Source organism: Rousettus aegyptiacus, unplaced genomic scaffold (assembly GCF_014176215.1).
Source record: "Rousettus aegyptiacus isolate mRouAeg1 unplaced genomic scaffold, mRouAeg1.p scaffold_m13_p_3, whole genome shotgun sequence".
Taxonomy (NCBI): Eukaryota; Metazoa; Chordata; class Mammalia; order Chiroptera; family Pteropodidae; genus Rousettus; species Rousettus aegyptiacus.
The window spans coordinates 50,019,991-50,041,141 of NW_023416306.1; the positions used below are offsets into that span (position 1 = coordinate 50,019,991).

Here is a 21,151-nt window from a genome sequence, read left to right on the forward strand (position 1 = left end):
AAATTTTTTTTATTTTCAACAGAATTTTTTACTATAGGCACAGATTATCTGTGCCTATTTGGTCTCTGTACAGTTTTTCCAACCTTGGAGTCAGTTGGGTACAGTCACCCACATTTCCTGTTCCACATTGATTTTCACACACTTTTTACACAGCAGTTTCTAAAAACCCACCTTCACAAAGATGTAACAACATCAAAATAAATGTAGTAAACCTAATATTGCAACTGTGAACCACCTGGAGCTAATAGTTTACTGTTGTGTCCAGCAGATAGTATATATGTACCAGGTATATATATGTACCACATTTTCTTTATCCAATCTATCAAGGAGCATTTCAGTTATTTCCATGTGTTGGCCACCATGAATAATGCTGCAGTGAACATTTCGTGCATATATCTTTACGGATAAATATTTTCAAACTTTTGGGGTAGATCAGAGGGATTGCTGGACCGAATGGTAATTCTATTCTTAGTTTTTTGAAGAACCTCCGTACCATTTTCCATAGTGGCTGTACCAATTTACATTCCCACCAGCAGTGTATGAGGCTTCCTTTTTCACCCCAATACTTGTTATTACTTGTCTTGTTGATGATAGCCATTCTAACAGGTGTGAAGTGGTATCACATTGTATACAATTCAATAATACGTCATATGTTCACCACTCAAAGTTAACTTTCCTTGTGATAGCATAGGTCTTGAGATCATCATCTTGTTCAGGGTGGCATGGCTGTGGATAAAGATACTATATATCTTTTTTAAATTGCTGCTGGAAATGCTGGCATGTTTCATTTACTCTACAGTAAAGAAACATGTATTTTACTACACAATGAAATTTTCTCCTTTGATAATTATATGTGGAGTTGAAAGAATAATTATCAAAAAAAATATGAGCACCTGGAATATTCAACCTGGAGTTTACTTAATCCTAATATAAGATTAAACTTCAGTTTATTTTCACTTGGATCCCTCTCATATTGCCAGTAAAGCATGAAGTTTATGGTAAAATATTTTACATTCTCAAACACCTTATACCTTGCAGAGTACTTTAATATTCATTGCCGAATCATTCAAACAAGGTCTTACCCCCATTTAACAGAAATTGATTTCTCCAAAGCCAAAGACTTTTAAGACTACTCTGTTGTAGTTATTCAAGTGGCCCAAAACAGCTTTCAGTTCTTATAAATCACTTGGGCATTGGGTTTGTTTTGTTTAAATCAAGTGAAGGCTAATGCCATTACTATTTTTAAATAACCCAAAATGAGCCAGATTCATCTCATTATTTGATGCAGACTTGTCTTTTTGCTTATTAATCAACTCAAAAATACAGACTGTAAAAAATAAGTATTTCTGAAGCAATCATTTATTTTTAACTCTTCTCACAATTGCTTAACAGACATTTGGAACAAAACAGGAGCTGTTAAATTGGTCAGATGGTCTCCTGACAATAGTGTTGTAATAGTGACCTGGGAATATGGAGGCCTTTCTTTATGGAGTGTATTTGGAGCCCAGCTGATCTGTACACTTGGAGGAGATTTTGCGTGAGTCAATAAAGACAATTTTTAGATAAAATAACTTCGTTATCTCTTAGACAATACATACACACAGAAGCTTTGTTATTCAGCTACCCTTTTGCCTTATTTAACTCGTACCTCAAAACAATTTGTAAGATTCAGAATTAATTTGTTCAGAATGTGTTGCTTCTCCAAACATCCATCTTCCTGAAACTTACTATTAATAAAAATGCATTTATTTATTGAACCCCTTTTATATATATGATTAAGCATGTTAGATTCAAGGCTAAATAAGATATGGTTCTACCTTCAAGTAGCTTATTATCTAATAAGTAGTAAGCTGTAGGAAATGGGAAATTAGATTATCTTATTGGGTTAATATAGGTTAACCCACTGGGTTGGTAGGAGTGAGTTGATATCTCTGCCCAGCTCATATACCACTTTGAACCTTATTCCTAACAAAATGAACACACATTCCTAAACTGCACAACCCTCTCACAGATTTACTTAGGACCTAGAAGACTGTGTCTCGATGATATAGTTAGGGGCATTAACCAGCAGTTTCATATTTCCTGCATTATTATGTATTTCTATTTGGAAGGAACAAAATCAAGTTGATTTTTTAAAAAATGAAAGCTAAATGTTATGTATAATTAGAAAACTCTCGTTTCAATTCTGTTTTAGTTATAGGTCTGATGGTACCAAAAAAGATCCCCTTAAGATCAACTCTATGGTAAGTACTTTCTATATAAAATATTGGTATAGTGTGGAAAACTTCGATATTTCTTTTTTTTTCTCACGTCCATCTGATAAATTACAAAACCATTTTAGTTTCAGCAGCAGAACTGCTTCTTATCAAAGCAGTTCTTGCTTTGATAAAGGGTTTTTTTTTTTAAAATCAGTATTTGATTTTGCTTTTGCTTAGATGTGTCCAGCAAGCCTCTGTCATCTTTATAAACATAGTGCCATAGTGAAATCAGGCCCTCATTTTTCCTAAGCACACCTTGTTTCTTGTGTAACCCACTAGCACCCATTTCTCATGATCCCTTTTAATATAAAGTGCAAAACTCTCATTGACTCTATTCTTGGAGGAAATGCACTGTGTATTATTTGAGCTCATTTTTTAAGCTTTCCGTAGAAGTATATCAAGAGAATTATAGTTGCTGTCGTAACAATATTTTTATTACCTATTTTCATGAGTTTCTGTAGAAAGCAGTGAGGTGTAACTCCTGTCTTTACATAAAAGTATTTTCTTTCTGTAGCTCCTCTGTTTACCATCTGTGTGAAATTAGTGCTTATGAGTACTCTAGAAGGGAGGGAATTTTCTGATCTTCAGTTTCTCAAAGAATTAAAGCTACCATGGTTATGGTGGTTCCCAACCTTTCACCAACAAGGACCCTATTTTGCTGTCTCTCCCAACTCTGTATTTTAAAGTAGGTTTTCGAGCAAATAACCATTTCTGTAACTGCCGATCATTGCTTCCGAATGGCATGCAACAACAACCAGTGTAATCAGCCTCACTAAATTGCTGTTTCAGTCGCAAACTAAAAATAAAAGCATTTAAGTTAATTTGTGCAGCTTTTATTACGGGAAAGTAAAAGTTAAATTCTGTAACAATTCTTGGGTTCCTCTATTACTGTTTTCTTTGCCTTGCAGATTGGGCATCGCTAATCCTTAAAAAAAAATAAATTATGGAATATAGTTATAGAATATTTAAATTGGCCCTGGAGAATTTTTTTTTTGAACCATCTCATTTTATAGAGGAGGAAACTTAATACCCAGAGAAAACAAATAACTTGGTCAAAGTAATGCTACAAAATGGTAGCCAAGCTGGAATGAAAACCCTAGTCTCACAGCTTCTAATTCAATACTTTTTGCTATGTACAAACCTCCATCTGTTTTGGGTGCTTCTTTGTCAAGCTTTGGGTTGATGTGGGTCTTCCTCGGCAAAGAGTTTCTTTGTATTGAGAGTCAGTTAATTACTGGGGAAGTTACAGAGAGCAGTAAGCATTTCTTAGGATTTAGAGTAAGATTGATCTGTAGTGTTTTCACTATTCTAGGTAGAGAGCAGTGATGGTGGTTTACACTGGAGATAGCTAAGATGTAGATGTAGGTATGATTCTTTTCTGTGTTGTTATAGTTTCTCTAACCTTCAGAAGTCAATAATGGTGTTGTTATTTCAGAATTTGAATATTTGAAGCTTGGAAAAGATAAAGTTTTTATTGCTTTGACTTTTTTTCCCCTTTTCCTTATCCTCCTTCCTCCTTCTCTCCAAGAGCTGGGGTGCAGAAGGCTATCACCTATGGGTAATCAGTGGATTTGGTTCTCAAAATACTGAAATTGAGTCTGACCCCAACAGTATAGGTAAACAGCCTGGAATTCTGCTATTTCAGTTTATCAAGAGTGTACTCACCGTAAACCCTTGTATGGTAAGTTTATTTAATTAAAATTGTTTGGGGTTTTTTTTTTTTTTTTTTTTTGGTGGCTTATTAGAATATTAGACTCTTCCTTATGACACAGATGTGTTGAGTATACTCCCCAAATTGGCATATTATCTTTATATATTTTCTATGATTCTTGTATTTCTTTTTAATTTATATTAAATTTACACTAAAATTTTATTTCCTAGCAAGTTTTTTTTTTAATAGGGTCACAAGCAGCTTGAGAGAAAGCATTGTTTACGGATTTACTTGAATAACTTGAATAAAATTTAGACTTTATCTGAATAGTATTTCCTAAAGTATGTTCCACCAGGCACTACTTATGAGAAATACCTATAGCAGTTGTACAGGGAAAGAAAATGTTCTGTTGTCATGTAAATGTGAAATAAAGGAGTTAAACAAAGCTGTAGAGATTTCTTTATTGTAGCACTCCAGGGTCCTTAATACGCTAATGTATATTATGAAAATCTAGGATTTGGTATATAAAAAGCAATGTTTCCCAAGCTTATTTAACTATGAATTTTTAAGAAACTCTTCGAAGAAGATATGCCTAGGAACCTGCTTTGGGAAACACTGCCAATCCAAATTATAGTGTAAATTTCTCATGTTTTATCAACCTGTAATAATATATGTTAATTTATACATTCTTAATGTGTAATAATAGTACGTTATATTTTAGGAATTCATATCTTAATATCTGCCACTAATGGACTTTTTAATATTTGGTACAATTAAAATTTACAGTACATTTAGAAAGAATGTGGAAATAGCTTGGATCTCTAATCTTATTACTATAGTTGAAGAATAAGGATTCATTGAAAAATATGAGTAGAGTATTTCTCCTCTCCTCCATCCCAAATAATAATTTTAAAGCACCCTTCAGTGTTATGTCAAGACAACATTTAAACTACAATGGAAATGTAAGGGGCTGGGGTGCTATGTCTAATTTTAACAGTGAAGCTTCTGCCTATAGTTTGAGAATACTGGCCTCTAATTGAAAATCAGGGCATAATCACTAAGAGTGGAAACGGTCTTATTTGTCTAAATATCCTCAGAACCTGGCATAGTGCTTGGCACTAATCAAGCATTAACCAAGTGATTATTGAATCATTGTGAACCAAGACCACAGACTTAGGCTACTCTTCACCCTCTCTGTGGTATAAAAGATCCTCCAGCACCCATAAATCCCCATTCCCAATCCATTCCCTTGCTATGTGGGCACGTGAGTGATCATACACACACTATTTGACAAGACATGTTTTCTTACCACCATTCATGAGGTATTTTATGTGAAACTAATTTGTAAACTGTAGATAATGACTAATTATATTCGGTTTTCTGACGGAAAATCTCATAGCATGGTTTTTCTGGAGTAGTAATAAAAGATACTGCTGTAACAGTTGTAAACTTGGGAATGTGGAATCTCTATGACAAAATGACTGAACAAAGATTTTATTTACCCTGGGAAGTAATCATTAAAATATTGCCTGTTCCCTCTAAATATAACAGTTCACGAGATCGTTTTATAGTCTTGTCTGTGAGGAAAATCAACATTGAGATATATGTTACCTCTCCTATACTAAAACTAAGCTGATGTATTACTTACTTTCCCATATCAAATACTGAGTTGCTTTCTTTCTTTACCCCTCCGCTTCCTTTTGCCCTCATCTAGAGTAACCAAGAGCAAGTGTTGCTTCAGGGGGAGGATCGATTGTACTTGAACTGTGGAGAGGCCTCACAAACCCAGAATCCCAGGAGCTGTTCAGCACATTCTGAGCATAAGCCCAGTCAGGAAAAGAACTCCTTTGCAGATGGTGGTTTAGAGTCTCAGGGGTTAAGCACTTTACTTGGACATCGGCATTGGCATGTGGTACAAGTAAGTCTTCAGTTACTATTGACCATTGACTTAGTCCTTGGTAAGACAGCATCTGGAGCAGATTTATAAATATTTCCTCTGTTGCTTTAGAAAACTGAGAAATGTTTAAACTTTTTTGACTGTCACGTCTTTTTTCTGCTTTTCTGTGTTCTTGTCTTTTTGTTCTCCTTTCTCCCTTTCCGCTTGATGTAGAGCATATCCCCTCCTGCTTTAAGTCCATTAGTAGTGAACAGTTTCAAAAATTGGAAGTTTATGTTTTGCTCTCTTCTAGAGCAAAACCATTTAACTTTTTTTTTTTTGTATAAATTTAGCTCTGTGGATTGCATAGGCAAAAAATGTAGTAATTTAATGGAAAGTAACAGTACTGTACAGCAGCTTGAACTTGCAGTCCTCATGGGGACATACTGAGGTTAATTGCCTGACTTTAAACCCAAATTGCAGACTTGTGATCCATCTAGAACATTATTGTTAATAATTTTATTGTTACTTAATCTTGTTCCAAATTATTTACTCATTCTGATACAACTTTAAACTAGTAGCTTTTTTTAGTAATTCTGATCAATTGGCATTTAACATGGAAATTAATTCTGAATTTTGATACCAGATAAAATTAAGTAAACCAATAAATTGAAGTTTTTTTAAAGAAACTTTCATACATAAGTTTCAAAGTTCTGAGTGTTTTCTTTCCCCTTTTGATACCAAAGTATCTTAGGTACATCAGAGCCTACTCTTTGTCTTAGTCAGTTTCTATTTCCACAATTCTTTGCCTTACTTCTACATTCTATACTTTTATCTCACTAGCTTACTTCAGCTCCCATGTTACTTTCAGTTGACTCTGAGTGGAGATAATGAGAGACAGAAGAATAGTCATAATGTGAAAAATTGAAGGAGGACTATCTCCTACATTGACATGTGGTATACACTAAAATAAAATGTATTTAATTACATTAATAAATTTATAAAAGCAAACAATGTGCATACCATTTTATAAATAGTAACAATATTTAAATAAAACTGCGTCAGCTACTTCCTTGACTAAAATTTTCCACTGCTCCCTTCTCTCCTATAGCCATTTCTCTACTATTTTCATTTCCCCATACTTTGAACTATTCATTCTACACTGACCTAGCATCAATGCCAGTTCTGCCTAGCCAGGTCTGTGTTGCCAGAGAGCCAAGTAGAGCAGAGGATCAAAGAAGGTAGGTCTGGAACTCAAAAATCCATCAGGCAATAACAAAAATTGAATTTCCTTCCAGCTCAAAAATTCAGTGATTCTGTATTTGTTAGCCTTCTATGAAGTATCCCATTTTAGAAGCCTATAACTGATTTTACAACCTTAGACAAAGTAGGTAGTAGCAAGATTCTTTTGTCATTCTGTTCTTCAGGTAGCTAAAATATTCAGAAAGATGAACTTGTTTAACTCTTAGCTTTACCTAATTTTTTTTCAGTTTCCTTAAAATTAATAAAAATGATGCCAGAGTTGTATTCCCAAAACAATTAAGTTATAATAGACTCATTGAATTTTTAGAGCTGGAAAGACCTTAGAGATCATGTAGTCCAACTAGATTTTTATATATGAGGAAACTGAGGCTCAGGGAAGTTTAGCAACTTGCCCATGGTCACACAGCAGAGTAGTGGCAGATTTATCCTTACTATAATATAAATTCAAGTAACAGTCTAACCTATTTTAGATCCTAGGTACTAAATGTTGAATCATATAATATGCTACTGACCTTGAGCTAAAACCTTGTATGTGCCTATTTGGCAGTGTTTTTATTTGGATTTGCCCTATACTTTGCTGGCACTCCAGCCACATGAATCAATGCAGTGTTGTAGTGATATTTTGGTAGAGTGGTTTACAGTGTCCATATAATAGTAATGTTTCACCTTTCAGGCTTTTAGCCCTTAGTAATGATTCCCTGAAGAAATAAGAGTGCCTGTTTAATTCCCCCTTCAACATATGCTCTTATCTAGGATAAGTGTCCATGTACTCCATCAGAGTGGCTTTGTTCGCGTGATTTATACTTTGTATGCTTTTCGTACAGCTCAGAGTTCATCAGATGAGCTCCAACTAATTCTGCTGCTCTGTCTGTTCCGCATCTAGACTATTGAATTTTTGTTTGTTTGTTTAAACCTTTTATTTTACATTTGTTAGTTACCTGATGAGAAGATTCTATGTTGTGTTTTTTCCTTAAACTAAAACAACACAAATACATACTTGTCAGAAGCTGGATTAGTAACTTCTGGTAGAGATGATGCTCATTTATGTATTTATCTTTATTTAGTTTTTCTAGCTACAAGTTCTTAAAAATTTTGAAAATAGTTTGTTGACAGATGGAGCACAAATAATATAAATTTCAAAAAGACAACAACACCCTTGTCTTAGGCTGTGTTCCTTCTTGATTACCGTTTAATACGCAGTATTTTGTATAATATGAAAAATTATTTCTGAAAGATGCATAAATCATTATCATCCAGTATTCTGAAATGTTGGTTTTATAGTTAATCTTGCTATTTGGAAAGAATAAACTTCACAAAATGTGGGAGACAAACACCTATGATGTATCAGGCACTACATTAGGGAGCAGAGAGAATTTTAAAGGTTACTTATAAATGATTTACTCTCATTCCTGCAATGTGTATCAAATATACTAGGTGTGATATTTGGTGTAGATCAAATCTGCTAGGAGCAGAGCTCTCACAGTCTCACCAGTTATAGACAAAAGTAGCCCAGGCAGGAGATAGGATTTTAGCAAAATGACTTTAAGGGGGAAAGTTAGGTTCTTTGAAAGACTGAAGAATCCTAAGATGTTACAGGTAGAGATTCTGTGTTAGCACTCAGTTTCTCAGTGGTGTGGTTTGACTTTTGTGCTCCGAGTATGCAGTCTTGATCTGAGTTTCTTCATTACTCATTAGTTTCCTCTTTCCTTACTTCTGCCATTTGCAGTTCTCAGTATCAGGGGTAGAGCTCAAAGTCCAGGTGACACAAATCAATAAAGCTGACCCACTAGGGAAAGTAAAAGTTTTTATTCTCATTTTATAGCATCTTCAGACACCAAACTGCATGAGAAATAAAGCATTTTAAATTTAAGCTTTGAGTTGTGAAAATAAACCATTTGCCGTTTGCGGCACCTCATACACTTTTGGAGGTTAAAAGAATAAATTGTTTTTTCTTGAAGATACTCATCACAATGTGATCATATAAGATTAACTTAGGTTCCCATGATTAGAAACTCTTCGTGTTGGAATCCACTTCAGCAGTGAGATCCCACCTCACACTTTACCAGTCCACATGTTTCATAAATACTTACGACACACCAAGACTTGGGGAATGGCGGGGGGGGGGGGGGGCGGGGCTGGCGGGGGTTCTTTTTAGTGTCCGTTATACTCTAGGTACCTCCTTCAAGTGACTGTTCATCAAAAAAAAGAATTTTGTTTACAGCCTCCTGTGAAACTACTTTCAGCTTTTATTTTGCTACCTGATTATTACCTTAGATTACCATTATTCTGCACTAATGTCACCTGTCATAGTGAATTTTATTGATCTGAATAATATATCATATCTGTTAAAATACAAGTTAAGTATTCTTCAGGCATATATTGTGACATTATTCTTTAATTCTGTAGGGTAGGCTTCCACAAACCAGAAATGGAGTTAAAAATTTCCTAATATACTAAAAGCTATTAACTCACTTAGAATTTAGATTGGCTTATTAGATAATAAGTGAAGGCTAACAAATAGCTTTATAAATAAATTTTTTCAAGGTTAATGCAGATATTTTCAGCATATTATTTTTACTTGGTGTTTTATCTTCACATTACACCAACAATCTTACTGGATTTGATTACAGTAACTTGGCTTTGTAATTTGGCGTTTTAAAAAATATACTTTTTCTTTGAGTAAAATGAAAATAAATTTGAATAAATTGAAGGTCCTCTTATTCTAGAACTAGAAGATTCTCCCTTTGTTCTGTCATTCTGTTTTCACCATGTGTTCATAAAAACTACTTAAATCAGGCTAGTAGAGAGGTTATAGTTTCAGAATTTATTTAATCTACATTGAAAGCTCATAGAGAATTCTTTAAGTTTAAAATTCTTGTTGGAGTGACACAAGGACACCATAAACAAAGATGTAAGACAGACATAAGAAGATATTTTTAATACTTATGTTATAGATAAATATCTAATTATTAAAAGTTCTTATAGATGAATAAATTGAGCACCCCCAAAATATTAGCTTATACATAATCTTACATGTATATGGATGTTTGTTTAGAGGTAGAGCAAAACCTAACCAGTGGTTATCCCTGAGCAATAAATAATAGAACTTCATTTTGTACTTTGTACATTGTTACAGTGTTTAAATTTTATAAGCATGTATTTCTTTTTTAATCAGAACAATGTAAAAATAATAAAAGTATTTCTCATAAAAAACAAAAACAAAACTCTTGCTGAAGCTCTCATTTTATTATATTAGGTCGTTTTGGGATAGTTCAGATCAACAAACCTAAACTGTGTTTGTGTTATCTACATAATTCTTGGCTCCCCTCACGGGTGCTTCTCTAAAAATCTTCTGTCTGTTTTTATTGAGTTTTCAATATTTATAACAAACAGAAACAGTGTAGAGGAAGAAAAGAGAAAAGCCTGATGTCTAGAAATTTATAATGAAATGATTAAGACAGGAGATGTGAAATATTGACTGCTATACAAATGATAAATTCTGAGTATCCTCTGCTAGTAATACCCATTATTTGGGAACACTTCAAACATTGTTCAGGAAAATGAATCATATTGTGATGCTAATGTTTTAAGTTTAAATATGTTTCAGAAGTCTTACCAAACTGATGTATTGTTTTCTATAGATTTCCAGCACCTATCTAGAGAGCAATTGGCCTATACGGGTGAGTTATTTATTTATTATTTTCGTTGGTGTTAACTTTCATTGGATAGCATTTGCTGCAAGAAGTATTCTGGGAATTGAGCCTTTCAGTGGATGCATTAATGAAAGTAAAATTTTAATACTTTCCTTTTACATGGTTAGTGTATAACATCTATAATTTGGTCAAATGTAACATGTATAAATATTCAGGTTTTTTTAAATTTAGCATTTGACATTTAAATCAGTTAGGAAACATTTATTAATAATCTGCTTGCCTGATGCAATACTAAGCTCTTTATACCTAATAAAGTATATAGGTTTGCAAGGAAGAGTTCTTAATTTTCTTTTAAATCAGTTTTCAGCTATTGATAAGCTTGGACAGAATATTGCTGTGGTTGGCAAGTTCGGTTTTGCACATTACTCTTTACTCACCAAAAAATGGAAACTTTTTGGAAACATTACCCAGGTTAGTCTTTTGAAATTAAAAATTGATTTCTCAAAGTATAAGAAAACTACAATATGAAATAACTATAATGTAAGCCACTGTTTACTTACCAAAAAATGTTAGTACTTGATACTTGATGAAGAGTTTTGTATTGTGATAGTTGGTTTGCTTTTCATTCTCTTTAAGATCAAACACTATAATTTTTTAACTTGAGCCTTTACATTTCAGGTTGAGTTCATCAGATTAGGATAAATTTCCACAAAATTTTAGAGCATTTCCCTCCTTGTCTGTGTGTAATATAAATACTTGAGTAGCATACAAACATATGCAGTTGGATTTTGCATGAATCAAATAGGCGAAAAAGAGAAGGAAATTAACACTTAATGGGTGCCTACTATGTACCAGGCACTTAAGGGGCTTTCATATATATTAACTCATTGATCTGCGTAACAACTCAGTAAGGGCACTATTGTTACCATTTATAAGAGAAACTAAGATTCAGTGTCAAGCAGCTGATAAATTATAAAGCTAGAAATTAAACCAAGGTCTTTTGAATGTGGGAATAATGATGCTACATGATACCCAATTATTTTTGAATAATGTATTTTCTGTCTTATATAAATGTTTAGGATATGAATCATCACTAATAAAGGCCCAAAACAATGCTTAATTGGGGAGATAGAGAATAGAGCAGAAATAATTTGAGCTTTTAAAAATATTCCTAAGACATCTGCTTAGGAATATTTTATATTATTTATTGTAATTTCTAGCAACATAAATAAAAGTAATTTTCTTTGAAATTTTCTTTTAAGGAGCAAAATATGATTGTGACAGGTGGCTTAGCCTGGTGGAATGATTTTATTGTCCTTGCATGTTATAACATAAATGATCGTCAAGAAGAGGTAAGTTTTTCTCTCAAAAATAAGATTCTTATATTTTGAAGATATTAGGCACTATATGGTTTTATATAAAAATAATTTATTGGAAAATAGGCAGAACTTTTTGTTTTTTTCAATCAAGAATTTGGCATTTTTAGTTAATGAGATTTTCCTTTCCGGTTACTACTTATAAAAAATTTTCAAGGGATTAATTTTAAAGGGATTTTAGAGGAATAATCAGGACTTCTAAATAACCTTTTCTAAAGATTTTTAGCTGTAGACATTTTCTATAAAGTTCGTAAATAGTGAAAAATAAAATAGTTAAAAGTACAGAAGTTTATAAGGGTGGCTGTCCTTAGAAATTTATTAATTTATTGATTTATATGTTTATGTTTTGAGAAACTGCTGGTCTCTTCAGATCAGGTCTAAATAGCCAGATCTGAAAGGAGTATCTCATAATAGTACATTCAGAGTTTTGATCACTTCATCTTTTGATTATTTGTAGAATGAGCCTTCTCTGTCAAAATATAAACATTATCCATTTATTATTAATGCTCAGATTATTCCCTTAACTCCTCTTACTTGAAAAAAAAAATCAGATAAAAAAGCAGCATGTGAACATCATGGATTTAGTCATCTGTGGTAAGCATCTTGTTTTATAGCTTTCTTCATTTTTGTTTTCTTCAGCTGAGAGTTTACTTGCGAACATCTAATCTAGACAATGCCTTTGCTCACGTCACCAAAGCACAAGCAGAAACATTACTGCTTAGTGTCTTCCGAGACATGGTAATAGTATTTAGAGCAGACTGTTCAATATGCCTTTACAGTATTGAAAGAAAATCTGATGGGTAAGTATATAGCATGTGACAAGTAACTTTCTGCTCCTATGTATCATGTTTCCTCTATAGTTTTCATTTTCTCAAAACAGTTGACTCAAACTTCATATTTAATTTCCTTTGTTTTAGGAGTTAAAAAAAAAACAAGGCATTTTAATTAGTGATATTCATATAGTAGTTATTTTTAGCTACCAAAATAAGTAAGTAAATAAATAAGCCTGCACTAACTTCTTCAGCTAATCTTACTGGATTCATTTGAAAAAAATAATCTGGGATGGGGTAAACCATTAGATACTAATTATTTAACAACCTTGAAAACACGTGGTTAGTAACTACCCTAGTGTTCTAGATATTTTAGTAAATTTAAAGGAGTTCCATAGCTTTAAGGCCTTAGGAAGCATGTGCTGAGTATACCCACATTTTCCTGAGTTGAGCTAGATGGCTGTAGTCTAGGGCAGGAAAAACCAGCAGTCCTATTGTCATGTGTTGCCTATACTCTTGGTATCTGGTTGGCTTGCAGCATTAAGACCATGCCTCTTGAGTTTTATTTGGCTCAGATGTCTTTTGTTTGTTTCTCTTTTTAAACAGCTACAAAATGTGTATTTGCCTAACTAGCTTAGTAATTGAGGAGTAAAGATAAAAATTAAGAAATCTTACTAGCCTCAGATAGAACTTGTGTCCTTTCTCAACCAACTAAGCTATTCTCAAAGCTTCTTCCCGAGTTTTTTCTTCCCTTCTATATCTTATTTCCTTTCTTTCTCCCTCATCTCCATATGTGTTTTTTGGATGCCTAAACTTTGTCAGTCTGATGTTTGAAGTACTTGGGAAGGAGAGAACAATAGTCCTCCACAAGCATGATACCTAGTAGTATTAGTAGCAGGGGGGAAAAACTTGTTAGTGTTGTTATTAAGGTGTGTGAGTTTCTTTTTCTTTTTTGTAGTCCAAATACTACTGCTGGTATTCAGGTTCTTCAGGAAGTCTCCATGTCACGCTACATTCCTCACCCTTTCCTAGTCGTATCTGTCACTCTGACATCAGTGAGTACAGAGAATGGAATCACCTTGAAAATGCCACAGCAGGTACCATTCTGTTATCAGAACTCTAATTGAGAGTTTTCATCTTAATTTTTAATGTTTTGAATTGATATCAAGAACTGTTTATTTGTCCACTAAATAGATATTAAGTGCCTAGAATATGCCTTGTATGTAGATCCTGGGTTTCAGTGACAAAACTAAACAAATATGTTTTCTGCTTAACATTGAAGAAATAATTACATACATTCTTCAAGCATCTTTAAGCCTTCCAATAGCTATACCACCTACATCACTGATGTGAACTCTCATTTTTATGAACTTCTGAAGTTCTCTTAGTTTTTCCAGGATAATTCAGCTCAGCCCTCAATTTTATATTCATTTTTATTGTCCATTAATTGCATTTGTTAAGTTTTTCCGGGCCTAGCCAGAAAGTTTCTTGTACTCCCATAGAGCCTAATAGAATAGCTGTGCATAGTACACACTCAGTAAATATTGGTCATTTAACCTGTAAATCTTAGGGATTGGGGCGTGGGGGAATGCTGAAAACATACATATAAATTAGAATTAATTCAATGTATTTTTCTTTTAGGCTCGCGACGCAGAGAGCATTATGCTAAATCTTGCAGGACAGCTCATCATGATGCAGAGGGACAGATCAGGCCCTCAGATCCGGGAGAAGGATAGTAACCCTAACCAAAGGAAACTTGTAAGTAAAGTGGAAGTCATTTAAAACATTAAGAATGTGTGGGATTAGGATAAAGGAATAAAAGAATTTAAGAGGAGAGTATTGTCTTGTGATTTGGAAAAGTATGTAAAATTAGTCTTAAGCCTCTGAGTATAAGATGATTTGGGAAGGATAAGGTCCTGAAATGATATTATTGCTTAAGCATTATTATTTGCATATTCTAGTGGAAAAATAGGATAAACTGGTGTTCACAGAATTTTGTTGTTTTTAGATTTAAACACACATACTCCGAAAGACCAAGGTACTATTATTATTAACTCTAATTCTAACAGATTACCCTAATTTTCCTAAAAAGTTGTACTCTCATTTTTAAAAACTCAGGAAAGTAGGACCTAGGAATTTAGGAACCTACAAATTAATTAGGAAAAAACTGATTCTTCTCTCCTTTTCCAGTTGCCATTCTGTCCTCCTGTTGTACTAGCCCAGTCTGTTGAAAATGTGTGGACTACGTGTCGAGCAAACAAACAAAAGCGTCACCTTCTGGAGGCCCTCTGGCTGAGTTGTGGAGGTGCAGGGATGAAAGTCTGGCTCCCTCTCTTCCCTAGGGATCACCGCAAGCCCCATTCCTTCTTGTCCCAGCGGATTATGCTGCCTTTCCACATCAATATTTACCCCCTGGCTGTTCTGTTTGAAGACGCTTTAGTCCTTGGTGCTGTCAATGACACTTTACTTTATGATTCTTTGTACACTCGGAACAGTGCTAGGGAACAGCTGGAGGTGCTCTTCCCTTTCTGTGTTGTGGAGAGAACCTCTCAGATCTACCTCCACCACATTCTACGTCAGCTCCTGGTCAGGAACCTTGGGGAGCAAGCCTTGCTCTTAGCCCAGTCCTGTTCCACATTACCTTACTTCCCTCATGTGCTGGAGCTCATGCTCCATGAAGTGCTGGAAGAAGAAGCTACCTCACGGGAGCCCATTCCCGACCCTCTGCTTCCCACTGTAGCGAAATTTATCACCGAGTTCCCCCTCTTCCTGCAGACAGTTGTTCATTGTGCCAGGAAGACTGAATATGCCCTGTGGAACTACCTTTTTGCAGCCGTTGGAAACCCTAAGGACTTGTTTGAGGAATGTTTGATGGCTCAGGATTTGGACACAGCTGCCTCTTACCTTATTATCTTACAGGTAAGAGGTCTCATCTTGTAAAGGTCCAGGAATTATTGAGCTTAAACTTAGGCAAAAACAAACAAACAAAACAAACAAACAAACAAAAAACACCCTGTTTTGGCACTGAGATTGTATATAAGGAAGTAATACAGTCCAATTTTCTGTTCAGTTTATATCTTTCCTTTGAAAGAACTCAGTCTTATCAAATGATGGCAGAAAATTTCTTTGACTATCATGAAGTAACATGCAGGTTTGTTTTTGTTTTTTATCCTATTTGTCCATAAATAGGCCTGAAACAGATTAATGAGTTAACAGTATTTTGAATAATACCGAAGAAATGTATTACATAAGATTATTGAAATATTACATAGGAAATAATAAAGAATTAGCTTGAATAATACTGGATTTGTCCGAGCCCCCCCACAGTGTTTCCTTAGAGTGTGGAATTGATGAAGGCACTCTGATTAGAACATGGATCATAGCAGAGCACCTTATGTTGGGCCCCCCGTAGTGAGCTAAGATGACTCGGGCCTGCACAGCAATTATCCTCCCTCATAGTGGTGTTTCTCAAAACAATGTGTTCTTTGAGACTCTGAAAATTTGCTTCATTATATATTTGATAGTTTGTTCTTATCAGTCTGATATGGATTTAATAGGCTACACTTTAAGGTTCTTTCAAATTACTGCAAAGCTGTTTTCATTGATGTAAGAAGCTAACCATAAACCTGGTTTGGAACTCTTGCCTAAAGCAACTTTCCTGTCTACTTATTTGCTTTATGACAGCTGATTGAAACCAGAGGAGATATTCAAGCAGAGGCTGGATGGCCCTGAGATTCTGTGATTCCTTGGTTAGTCTTAAAAACTACAGAGTCATAAAAACAGAAAGAAATTAATGCAGCCATTTGTTATTTTAGGTCACTCCTAGACTTTCAGTGATCTCCCAAGCAATGGAATTGGAAACTTTGTATCAAAATTCCTAAATTGCTATGGCTTATCAGATAATTAGAGTTAAACTTGAGTATTAGGTGCCTTTCCATGAAGGTCAAGGCAGGTAGTAAGTTTAAGTTGTGAAAGAATTATTTGGGATGCTGATTGTATAGCAGTACTACATACTGTTGCCCAAAGCAAAGAATTCTTTTAAGTCACACCCTCTGAAAACTGTCACAGGAGACAAACCTGAACTTTATGATAGCCAGGCAAACTTAGATTTATATTCTTGCTTTTCTCCTGATCTTCAAATTACTTAATTCGGTTTTCTCATTTGTAGAATAGGAATGATATACCTATTTTGTAGTATCACTAGGAGAAATGAAAGAATGTAAGGTTTACATAAGTATTTGGCATGTAGTGGGAGTTCAATAAATCATAATTTATATTACACCAGCAGAGTAGTTGCCTCATTTTTTCTTGTATGGTATTTTTTAATGCTCCTTTTAAATTTGCTATTAAACTGTCCCCTACAGTGTTGCAACAGCATTTGTTTTTCTGGGTTTAGGGAACTGTGGAGATAAAAGAATTGCTCGTATCTTCCCAAATCATTTGCAGTATAAAAGGAATGTTTGTCTTCCTTGGTTGTTTTGTAGAATATGGAAGTCCCAGCAGTAAGCAGGCAACATGCCACCCTTCTGTTCAACACAGCCCTGGAACAAGGCAAGTGGGACTTATGTCGACACATGATTCGATTTCTGAAAGCCATTGGCTCTGGAGAATCTGAGACACCTCCATCCACACCTACAGCTCAGGCGAGTTACAAAATTGCATAGCTTCTCTGGGCCATACACCTATGTGGCATCTTTCTCTAACTGTACTGCACAATGTATATTATCTTAGGAACCCAGTTCAAGTGGTGGATTTGAGTTCTTCAGGAATCGAAGCATCAGTTTATCCCAGTCAGCTGAAAATGTTCCTGCTAGTAAATTTAGCTTACAGAAAACACTAAGTATGCCATCTGGTCCTTCTGGAAAAAGGTAAAAGAAATGCTGTTACTGCTTGATCTGATTGCACTTACCTTTCCATTCCCAAAAGGCTTAGTACACAAAAGGCTTCCCTTTTTTCTTGTTCCAAAGTTAACTTTGTTACTGTTTACAGTTTCTGCCCCTTGTACTAGAGTAGGTCTTGATGTACCTGATCTGAATGCAATTAACTTTCAATTACCTCTAATAGTATAAAAAGGAAAAATAAAGCCGAAGATAATCCAAAAGCCTTCTCATGGTCAACTGTTTTATCCTTCTTTCCCACTATACCTCTTGACCAAAAAATAAAATTTAGTCATGTACTTGACTCTCCTGTGACTCTTTTTATTGGAGATGTTATTAAACAATGAGAGAGCAAAGAGGAAGTGTATCTTGGAGACTGAAACCTGCATCACCCATAGTTGGGTTATTGTCTCCTGAGAGGTTAACTATGAACTCACTGAATGTTATAACATATTTAGGATTTCCTCTGGTTTGTGAAGTCCTTGTATCCCTTCTTGCGTTGCATGTTCTTGGCTCTTGGTTTCTCTCTTCCTAATCTTATTATATTCTGTTTGTATTGTTTCTGCAGTGTCTGGCATGTAGTGAGCTTTCTGAGCATTTTTATTGTGATGTTTAATTGCTTTTTCTTATAGCTATTAATCCCACCCTCACTCACAATATACACACAGTCATGGGCTATATATAAGTAAAATACAACATGGAGGACTATAAACAATTGCCAGGCAAACATTAGCTTCTCAGCCATACCCTAAATTTAAAGACTGGCTATACATACTAACTGTTCATTTGTGTACCAGGCACAATTCTAAGCATATGTAAGTCTTTTAATCCTTATAGCAACTTTATAAGGGTAGATACTGTTGTTATCCACATTGTGCAGGTAAAGAAACAGAGTATCAGAAAATAAAATTGTTTATGTTCACATAACTAATGAGTGACGGAGCCAAGATCTGAATCCAGGCAGTCCTGCTCAATACTGCTTCTCACTGAAATTACCCAGTTGCCAAACCAATTATACCAGCTCGCATAAATATAGTCTATCATCCCTTACTTATCAGCTCACATAAGTAAGGGATGATAGACTATATTTAGTGATTTTTTAAAAGTCAATTTTATTCTTATGTGTCTATGTAATTCATCGAGTGACCTCATTTCATATTTCTTCTCTCTCCTTGGTTTCTTTGATCTGCTCTCCTTCCCTCTTTTCATCAGTTTTTTTCAAACATAGCATTTCTTTGCTCCCTTTCTTTTCTTCAAGCAGTCACCACCCTCTTCCTGGTTTGGCTTTGTCTGTCTCACATTTTTTCCTATTCCATGTGCTCATTCTACAAACATGTTTCAAGAGTTTGCTGTGTCCCAGGTATTGTTCAGTAGGTCATGGTATCACATGGAGGAGAAAACATGATACTTTATCTTTCTCTTCGGTCAGAATTAGATCTTGAATCTCTTCTTACCTTGTCATTTTTATCAAAGCTAATGCATAAAGTTATGAGAAATCTTCCAGTAAAGATTTTTCTGTAGCTTTCTTGTGTTCCCACCTGTAGATGGAGTAAAGACAGCGATTGTGCAGAGAACATGTATATTGACATGATGCTCTGGAGACATGCTCGGCGTCTCTTAGAAGAAGTTCGGCTAAAAGACCTCGGCTGCTTTGCAGCCCAGCTGGGCTTCGAACTAATTAGTTGGCTCTGCAAGGAACGTACCCGAGCTGCCCGGGTAGACAACTTTGTGATAGCCCTGAAGAGACTCCACAGAGATTTCCTGTGGCCACTTCCCATCATCCCAGTCTCTTCTATCAGTTCTCCTTTCAAGAATGGAAAATTCCGAACAGGTAATGCAAATTTTGTGTCACTTGTACAAAGAGAATTATATTTGACTCTTAGTATTTAGATATTTTGCTTTTGGTTGATATTCAGAGAAGTTTTTGTTCATTGGTTGGATCATCCACCATTTGATCAAGGGTATAAATAAAGTGGACTCTATGTCTTGAAGACTTGTAACCTCGAAGTCTAATTTATAAATCTACCCCTTATTACCTTAGATTATCAGCAAGTTGGGAAGTGTCTGAATATAGATGCTACCACACTTATTGTAGGAAGTTTGAGAATTGGTTAGTCATGGACCTCAAAATAAACACAACTGTCACTGACCTGACAGGACTCATTCCAGAGAAATAGTAAAAATGCATCTTTGAGAGCCCATCTTCTAAACTAAAAGAGGATAAAGTGAAACAGCATTTTTTGATGAACGAAAAATTAAAAGATTGTTTTTTAGTTCAGGTCTTTTAAAGAAGATTGTTCTAATTATTATTAAGAAAATTCAAACAAAAGCCTTTTAACATTTGGAAACTTCATGTCATTTTAAGAACCAAGGAAAATCACTTAAAAGATGAACAGAATAAAATTTTGCCTAGTTCTAATAAGATATATAAGATGACTGGTAGGTGGCATCGTATAGTATATAGTTACAACCCATGTCCTTGGTTTATGGGTGGGCGATGCAGCATAGGACAGTAATTGACTTTGAACTTTTAGTTTGGGGGGAGTAGGGGAAAAGGAGCTAAAAGAACTGAATTAGAAATGGCAGTGTGCATCTTGATTCCCATTTTTTTCCTTTGTTTTTGGACCTACCTTGCAGTGGGAGAGCAGCTGTTAAAGTCTCAGTCAGCTGACCCTTTTTTAAACCTTGAGATAGATGCTGGCGTTTCTAATGTCCAACGAAGTCGGAGCTGGCTCAGCAACATTGGCCCTGCCCATCATGAGATAGACACAGCCTCATCTCATGGACCACAAATGCAAGATGCCTTCCTGTCACCTTTATCTAATAAAGGTAAATGTCATTTTAAATCCTAGCTCATTTTCAGTTCCTTTACAAGAACGTTTCTGTGCTGTAGCACTTCAGAGAAAGAGCTTCACTCATCTTTCAAGATATGTATATTCTTGAGGATTATCCATTAGTATCTGCTGGAGAGGTGGATAGTTAGTTACTAGAATAAGGCCAAATTGGCCTTGACTATACTTCACCATATTTATTTTAGGTAAAATAAAATAGGTAAAATCTTATTACAGATCAGCACTAATAGATGAACTTTGGCAACCGATTGGGATCAGAAACCTAATTTTGAACCTCAAGTAAGCAAAATGTTATCCCCATATAAAAAATTCTATTCTCATAAATATACCTGTATCATAAGAAAACATACTGTTATCTTTTTTTATTTCATTGATGAAAATTTGTGGAAATTTTTTTTTCTAAGTTCTTCCATTGTATCCTTAGTTTTGTCTCTTAGCCTTCAAAACCTAAAATATTTACTATCTAGCCCTTTACCAAAAATTGTGAGCCAACTTCTGCTCTTGTAGTAATGAATATGCTACAAACTGAGGAAGTTTTAAAGTGATTTATGTTGCTTAAGTTTATATAATTATAG

General features: G+C 34.7%; 1 protein-coding gene across 3 annotated transcripts in view; it reads left to right on the top strand.

The window, feature by feature from the left end:
• The window catches only part of RIC1 (RIC1 homolog, RAB6A GEF complex partner 1), an 89,476-nt gene that overhangs the window by 62,428 nt on the left and 5,897 nt on the right, over window positions 1-21,151 (top strand). For all 3 annotated transcript variants that reach the window (XM_016138366.2, XM_016138367.2, XM_016138368.2), the window contains 15 exons: window positions 1,393-1,537; window positions 2,195-2,243; window positions 3,787-3,939; window positions 5,624-5,827; window positions 10,690-10,728; window positions 11,062-11,172; window positions 11,964-12,053; window positions 12,717-12,877; window positions 13,806-13,944; window positions 14,489-14,605; window positions 15,038-15,766; window positions 17,332-17,490; window positions 17,579-17,715; window positions 19,269-19,555; window positions 20,362-20,553. In XM_016138366.2, the coding sequence (XP_015993852.2) occupies window positions 1,393-1,537; window positions 2,195-2,243; window positions 3,787-3,939; window positions 5,624-5,827; window positions 10,690-10,728; window positions 11,062-11,172; window positions 11,964-12,053; window positions 12,717-12,877; window positions 13,806-13,944; window positions 14,489-14,605; window positions 15,038-15,766; window positions 17,332-17,490; window positions 17,579-17,715; window positions 19,269-19,555; window positions 20,362-20,553 (2,712 nt within the window). The remainder of the gene's footprint in view (window positions 1-1,392; window positions 1,538-2,194; window positions 2,244-3,786; window positions 3,940-5,623; window positions 5,828-10,689; window positions 10,729-11,061; window positions 11,173-11,963; window positions 12,054-12,716; window positions 12,878-13,805; window positions 13,945-14,488; window positions 14,606-15,037; window positions 15,767-17,331; window positions 17,491-17,578; window positions 17,716-19,268; window positions 19,556-20,361; window positions 20,554-21,151) is intronic.